Raw genomic sequence first — 8213 nt, 5'->3', positions numbered from 1 at the left:
CTAGAATACATGAGGTATCGTCAAGTTCTGATACATATAAAAAACCTTGTCACAGTTGGTACGTTTGACATGAGGCATGTTATGTACAGACATATTTAGTTGGAAATCCAATTATCTGTTGACTCAATAAGAAGTACATATAAGAAAATAAATTTGAAACTTTTCTTCATGTTTTAATTAGTTATATTTCACATATCAGCGCAATAGTTAGTTCATCTATAAAGCATCATTAAAATTTTAGTAATTTATAGACTTTAAATGTGATATTTTAAAATAACAAATTATGAAATACCTTGACAATTACATATGAATTGCACGTCACTATTTACTAAATTATGATTTTATCTGTGGTGCATTTCTAAAATGAAAAATGCAGTTTTTCAAATTTTAATTGTGTGTCTTAAATACTTTTAAACCTGATCTCTAATTATTATAAATAGTTTAATTATTTTAATTTACCTGTTCATGCATGTCATCTAAAGTACTCGGACAAGTCTAGTTTCTAGTTTTCCTCTCGTTTTATTCTGTACAAAAATTGTTTCCTCAATCCAAGTTGGTTAGAGTACTATATATAATTAAACCTAAATTTGGGAGTGGTGTTTTGGCACATGGGAACATATACTCTCTTTATTTTGAAATTTTGAAAAATTGAAACGAAAAAATCGCACGTACATCTTCACGTGCTACACGCTCACAAAGTCATTGCATCAAAAAATTGACTTGATATGTGGCGCGTGTGAAAAAGAAAAAAAATCAATGCAAAAAATAAGACTTTTCAGAAGATAAATTTTCTCTTTTTTGCACATACAACAAAAAAATATTGGTTTCTCGCGAAACTTGACGAATGTACATTTATTGTGGAGATGTACATACATTTTTTTGGCATTTCGAAATATAACTTTTAGTAGAGGAAGCATACGCATCGGAGGCGAATTGAATTTCTGCCCAAATTCTAGCTATTCGTAGACTTGAGATGGAGTTTCTTGTAAACCTGAATTCTTAAATTTCTCTTTAATTATGTGTTCCAAAGTTCATATATCAAATAGAGTTGTATTATATATCCACTTACTAGTTGGTGTATGGTGCATAAAACATGCACTCATGTTCTTGGGGATAAATATAAAGCATCAGAGCATCTCCAGCCGCGTCTCCCAAAGAGATCTCCAAACGGCACTGGATCAAGGGTTTGGGGACGTTTTTTTCTCCATGCCATGTTTGGGGGACGTTGCTCCCCATTTACGTCTCCTAAACGCGCTCTCAAACATTAAAATAATGCATTGTCTACTTTTTTGCTTTTTTATTTCAATAGAGAGAAAAAATTTGTAGGTACGAAGACTTCGGCAAATATGAACTAATTTTTAAAGTAGCGCAACATAAACAAATTACATATAAAATTTCAAAAAAAATAAACTAATTTTTTAAACAACTTCCTCTTTGATGACCCCGCCTCGTCGTCCTCACGGAGGCGCTTCCTGCTCTTCACCTCTTCTGAAGAGGTGGTGTCGTTCGATGCGTCGGAGGAACTTGTGTCCCCCTCGTCGACGATGGTGCTCGTCGGCTGCGCCTTCGCCTTCGCCTCCGCCTGGGCCCTTGCCTCCTTTTTTCCGCTACCGCCTCCTCGGCCTCTTCCTCCTCCTTCTCATGGCGGTTGTCGGCCTCCCAATCCTCCTCCTGATGTCCGTCGATGGGGAACTAGAGCTGCTAGGTCTTGCAACTCTGTCCTACCAATGGCGCCATTCCGGCGGCTTTCCCTTGTTGTCGGTGTCCGATGGCAAAGAGAGGTTGCTCGTGGTGAGAGAGGAGAGATGAATGGCGCCGGCCGGTTGTAGATCGGAAAGCACATACGTAGGGGTCTTATTGAGCGCGAATGAATGGCGGCGCAAATATCGAAGAGAGATGCGGTTGCTCGGAGTTTGTGCTCCATTCCGGCGGCAACTGCCCACCGTTGCTAGGTAGGCGACGGTTGAGCGTCCGTTCATGTGTCGCTGACGTGTCGGTCCTGCCACTGCTCGTCTCGCTTCTTGTTGCGTCCGGCGTGCATGGAGCGTCCTCTGTGGACCAGGGACGGGCTCGGAAGACCGCGCCAGATGGAATGGGTCTTTGGAGTGCGCTGGGAACGAGAAAATACCCGACACACACAATGTTGAGGAAATCGCTTATCGATGTCAACTCTGTCAGCTGACGATTAACGATTAATAAGCAAATCGGCCAATTAATCGGGCGATAAATGAGTTTATCGGCTAATCGGTGACCATCAAGTAGCGATTAATCGACCGATTAATCGTTAAATCAGATGATTTTTTAAACAGTGAGCGCGTCCCAAATATCTTTGGGGTGGCTTTGGGTGACACGGTTAGAAATGCTCTTACAATACATATAGAAACCTAATAGCTCTTGTGAGGTCCTTAACTCGAAAAAAGATACTAGACCATAATCCTTTGATTGATTTTTTCGAGAGAGGGAATATATTAATATCAAAAGATACCAATTACACCTAGCCTCTGCAACAATGTCCCACCCTAATGGCAGTACGAATGCACACAGCCAAAAAAGAGTAAATAAAACTAAGAAATAAAAGTCCCGTTACAGCTTTCTAGACCTAGCAACAGCAATACAACCACCACCGTGACAACACATGAAGTACAGACTCTCCAAAAGCGACGCCTCCAAGAAGGAAACAGTGCACCAGCGCCGTCGTCGCCCGACCAAAGGTCTTAGGATTTCACCCTGAAGATAGTCCCCACTCTCAAAACAAATACCTCCAATAAGGATATTGCGAGGCACAATCAGTTAAGGCCAGACCTTGGATTTTCATCCTGAGAGGCAAGACTCTGAACTTCCCCTATGCTGACGCCCCCACATGCGTACCACTACTGCAAGTCCAGAACACCAAGCAGATCCCTCAGCATCACGTTGACTCGAACATCCTTTAGCCAGTCCACCAATCTGGTCTTCATGATATTCCTTCTTTTGACTTCACCATGGACCAAAAAGTCACCTGATGTCAGCACAGAATATAGGTTCACTGCGCTCCCTCCGGAACCAAACGGCCGGAATAAAAACATGGGTGCGCGCGACCGAATACCACCCGATCCAGCAAACTGCAGGCAAAACATGCATTGTTCCATTCGCCAACGGAGGTTTGCGGAACTCATCTCTCCAGCCAGATCAAAGCAAACTGACCTCCGGTAGATCTTCATCTTCGTTTGCGAGAAATCCGAGGACCGCCACCAAAAACAAAGCAAGACCAGCAGCCCCCACGCCGCCAGTCCCTCCTGCCAAATCACCAGGGAAGAAGACGGCTACGCGGATCATACGTACCACCGCTGAACCTTCACCGGGGCGGAGGCCGCCACCGCTCGACCGAATGCTCCATGGCTACCAACGGAGAGCATCAGGCCCCGGCCAAGTAGCCGTGCCGCCCGGCTTCCTCCACCGACGCTTCATCACCTCCCATGGAACGCCACCGTGGAAACCCTCCCCCCCCCCCCCCCCCCCTCGTCGTTCGACGGAAGGGGCACCGCCACCGCCGCCGTGGCCAAGGCCGGGGCCGAGGCTGTGGCCGGGCCGGGGCCGGAGCCGGAGCCGGGACCAAGACCAGGGCCGGGGCCGAGGCCGGCAGCAGCGGCGGCTGAGGTGCGGCGGTCCGGGAGCGGCTGCTCCGAGCGGGGCGGGTAGATCCTCCGGGGGCGGGAGAGGAGGAGGCGGCGGCTAGGCCTTGCTTATATATCCTTTGATTGATACCATTGTCCGTCCCATGAAAAGCAATGGTTTGATCAATGCGGACGGTTCCGTCTCGAGCTCTTTCTGCTTTACGCCATGAACCTCTCCGACGAGCACAAACTAACCGAGAATCATCATCGGCTTGGGGTACATGTATATTCTCGCTCTTCCAAAAACCGTATTTCTAAGCTTCCAGAAAATATGGAATCACAATTCACATATGTAAGTGTAGGGTGGAAACTTACTGGAGCAAATTTTGAACATAAGTTACTCCGTCCGGTTCAAATTAATTAATGAGGCTCAGTTGTACTAGACATATATAGTATATGACAACGTTACTTAATCTAGGCCGGATGGCTCAAGACCCGCCGAATCAGTTTCTTGGACTCAGTCTTTTGAAGATATTTATAGAGGTACGGTATAAGTGTGTGCTTATAGAGATGAATGTATGTATGTATGTGTAAGCGTCTGCGCATGTACTACAAAAAAAAGTATGTGAATTTGTGGACTGTGCAAAATCGCAAAATCACACACGGTTGCGTATAAATTGCGAATTTTAGAGTCTGACAATTTTGCATATTCACGTTTAATTTTACACTTGCATGCTTGTATCCCTTCTTTACATGCATAATTTTTCGTACTTTATATAAACTCAAAAATACATTTTTCCTGCCCACCTTTGCTACTGTGCCCCCACCCCGGCAATCAACTAGCTTCTGAAAATTCACTTTGGCGATTTTGCGGAGCACAAATCACGAATCAACTATAATTACAATGGTACGCCAGTCACTTGTTGGCAAACCTTGGTCGTACTAGCTCTAGAACTAAAACCTGGCCTGGCTTAGGGCCGGCAGATGTTACGGCTCTGTGCCGTAAGGAGTGTAATGATGTTGATTAAGTAATATATTCTATTCGCAAAAAAAGAGTGGAGAAAACGCTTCAATTCCCCTGCTCCTGTCCTCCTCAGCTCGGTCAAACCCACATCCCCAACCTTATATGGCACTCTGCATCTCCTGAGCTAGAACCTACAGGCCGGGAGGAATCTTCCCCTCTGCAAGCCTGGCCTGCCCAGCCGCAACCTGACCTGACCTTGGCCTAGTCCATGTGTACTCCCCTCCTCCAACAGGAACTTGCACGCAGAGAGAAGGCCCTTCCCCGTCAACAATTCGACGCCGGCTCCATCCTTGCCGTCTGACATGGGTATACCATATTGGTATTTGACGTTATCATCCCTGGTGTGGATCTAGGCGAAACCCATGAAGCATCTAGCATGGAGCCAAAGCCTAGGAATTATGTAAAATAGGTAGGCTACCCATATCTGTAAATAGAGATACCAACATGTAATCGACCCGGGTGCCGACTCTGAGACCTAGCCCACTATATAAGGGCTAGTAGGAGCCACGGGGAGAGGATCTAGATTCACAACCACGTAGCACCCATGTAACCCTATTTTCATAATACAAACTCAACGACTTTGCCCTTGATCATACTTTTCGTCAGCTACTTAGTCTGGCTAACCGTTCTTCGAAATCACCAACACTCTCCTTTCCTGAAAACCCAAGTCCATCTTCAATGAGCATAGCCAAGGTCACCCCTTATCAATTGGCGCCGTATGTGGGAAGAGAGGGAGAGGTGGGGGAGTGAGCCAGGGGAGTCGCCTGGATCTCGCTGACGGAGGTGCAAAAGATCTTCCCGTCACTCTCCCTCCTCACTCTGCCCGTCGAGCTCGCCGGTGATGTGGCATGCCGAGAAGCAATTGGGGGCTTTAGAAGAAGACGACTAGATAAAAAAAAAGATGAAGCTGCATGGTGGGCTCAATTCGACTACTTCTGAATATGTCTAGAAGCAGGCGTGACCATCGGCAACACTGGAGTCAATGCGAGAAGAGGTGTCGAAGGATTTTCAGAAATCTCACGTATTTATACAAAAAGCTGAAGCCGCTCCAATTTTTCAAGCCGAGGAGGCACCCAAGCACACCTCTTGTCCTACCTTTATGCGGCTGTACTTTCTGATTCAGCGGTACCCCGGCCCGTTCCGAAATTCCCCCCTGCAAACAAACCTCCGAAGGTCCCCAAACAAGAACTACTGTATGTGCCAACTTCCGCTCACGTGGTGCTTGAGAGAAGCGAAAGCAAGGCGAAAACGATCCGTAACTACCGTACGTTGGTGTAGATGCATCGGACTGGAGCATAGCAAAGATACCGGAGCAGCAGGTGGAACGGGCGCGCGGAGTAGAAAAGGAAACGGCAGCTGAGCTACGTGGTCACTGACCGGGACGGCCGGGATATATACCGCCTCCGGCGCTCCAGCCGTTGCTCTCCACTCTTTATAACACAGCACGGCAGAACACACGCGCACCACTTGCTTTGCTCTCCCTAGCTAGCTCGCCCACGTTTGAGGAGAGGCGCGCGAGGATGGGGAATTGCCAGGCGGCGGAGGCGGCGGCGGCGGTGGTCCAGCACCCCGGCGGGCGCGTGGAGCGGCTGTACTGGGCCACCAGCGCGGCGGAGGTGATGCGCGCCAACCCGGGCCACTACGTCGCGCTCGTCACGCTCCGGGTCGCCGAGGAGCGCCACGAGAACGCCGACGGCACCGGCGCGCGGCGCACCGTGCGCCTCACCCGCTTGAAGCTCCTCAAGCCCAAGGAGACGCTCCTCCTCGGCAACGTCTACCGACTCATCACCTCCCACGGTAAGTTAACAAACTATCAAGCTCCTCGTTGTCCTCTCTGTGCCTCTCCGACAAGCTGTGCCACACACTAACATGAAATGGTTGGTGTGTGCAGAGGTGACCAAGGCGGTCCAGGCGAGGAAGGAGGAGAAGATGACCAAGGCGCGGCAGCAGCTCGAGCAGCTCGAGTCGTCGTTGTCGAGGCAGAGCAAGGCCCGGCCGACGGCGGACGACGTCGAGGACGATGACGACGACGAGGCGAGCTTGGACGCGAGTCTCGAGCAGGTACTTTTTTGAAAATTTCTCTCGACTGATACCTCCCTCCATGCACGCTCTCTGCATTATTGATGCGTCTTCAATTGCCTCACTCCAAGCCTCCAACAGTTGGTTAGGTGTTCAGCGCGATTACCATGACCTTGTCAGTTCGTCCGCACTGTAGCTGTAGCTCTTCAGGAGCATGGGCTTTTATCTGGGCTATCGTCGTTCGATTTCTCTGTAAAGGCAAAATCTGCATGGTTATCTATGAAATCTTTATGCCTTAATTTAGCTCAATCAATCAAAGAATGATTTAACTCTGTATATCTGACATCCTCGATCTCCCAGCTGACATGCATAAAACAAGATTTAGCTAACATGTGGTCCTCTGGATCCAACTGATTGATGCTATTGTACCAACCAGAAGGAAGTTCAATGACTAAAACAAAGGGGTACAGAATGATAGAAGAATAAAATGCTGAATGAACAGTAGCAGTTAATGGCAGGACACAGAATCGTTTTCTACTTCTGAACCATAACAGCACATGCAAATGCCCCGTCTTCTGATTACTCTACCTGATTAACTACAGTTGGCACGGCAAGACGGAGACCCCTGCGCCCACCGGAGCTCCGGCGCCCGGCACCAGCAGTGGAGGCCCTCGCTGCACAGCATCGACGAGGCCGCGAGCTGATGCTTCCGGCCAGCCATTCACCGGCGGACCTGCATTTTCAGCGTTCACCCGGCCAAGGTCGATTAATTAGCTCGCATGGGTTTGCTGCGTTCGAGTCTGCTTGACACCCCTCAGATGGGAGGACCGCTCCTGAAGTGACTCGGTCGTTCGGAGCGTGTCCCGGATCCATCATCCAGACGAGCAGGCCGGCGCCGCCGGATGGCATGGAGCAGGTCCTCCCATCGGAGGGGTGGCACAACAAGAGAAGGGCAAGGACGCCGTTTCGCGGGAAAGACTCACAACATCGTGCACCATGGCAATGGGCGCGACGAGATGCTTTAGCAAGGCGAGAATGAGCGTGGGGGCGCCCGTTCCCAGCTGTGTGAAAGTTGTGTTCGGCATATTTGATAGAGCTCCTATGAACAATGGACGGGCTGAGCGCATTGGATTACTAGTCACTCCTACGCTGGCTGTGACCGTGCTTGTCGACCCGGCAGCGATCATGGAGGAGACATAAATTTAGTCACCAAAGGATACTCAAGGAAGCTGCGTGTACCCGAAATTTTCTTGTGTGATTTGCATTCCCTTGGTTGATTTATATGATTGGTATGCTTATCAGTGTTTTGTATGCTATTAATTTTGTATATAGCTAGAACTTCTTACTTTGCATTTATTTTAGCACATTTCTTATGTTGCATATTGGTCAACCAAGATAAAATATGGTACCATACAAATTGATTGGTCATAATCATAAAAATTGTGGTGTACCTAGCCTGAGATGGTCGATACTTGAAATGTGTGAGATGGAAGGCCCTGATGGGAAGGACCACATAAGTAGGGGACTCGGTGGCGTGATTCTCAGAGATCGATACTATCATGAGGTGAGATTATGAC

General features: G+C 48.3%; 1 protein-coding gene across 1 annotated transcript; it reads left to right on the top strand.

The window, feature by feature from the left end:
* The first annotated feature begins 5995 nt into the window (after window positions 1-5995).
* Window positions 5996-7981, top strand: LOC127306059 (uncharacterized). Its single transcript, XM_051336664.2, has 3 exons — window positions 5996-6414; window positions 6509-6678; window positions 7239-7981. Exons 1-3 carry the CDS (start codon window positions 6138-6140, stop codon window positions 7338-7340), a joined length of 549 nt encoding a protein of 182 aa, XP_051192624.1. The 5' UTR covers window positions 5996-6137; the 3' UTR covers window positions 7341-7981.
* Window positions 7982-8213: the final 232 nt, after the last annotated feature.

This window comes from Lolium perenne, chromosome 6, assembly GCF_019359855.2.
Source record: "Lolium perenne isolate Kyuss_39 chromosome 6, Kyuss_2.0, whole genome shotgun sequence".
NCBI lineage: Eukaryota > Viridiplantae > Streptophyta > Magnoliopsida > Poales > Poaceae > Lolium > Lolium perenne.
Note: the sequence above shows the minus strand (reverse complement) of the source record. Positions and strands in the feature narration are given on the sequence as shown.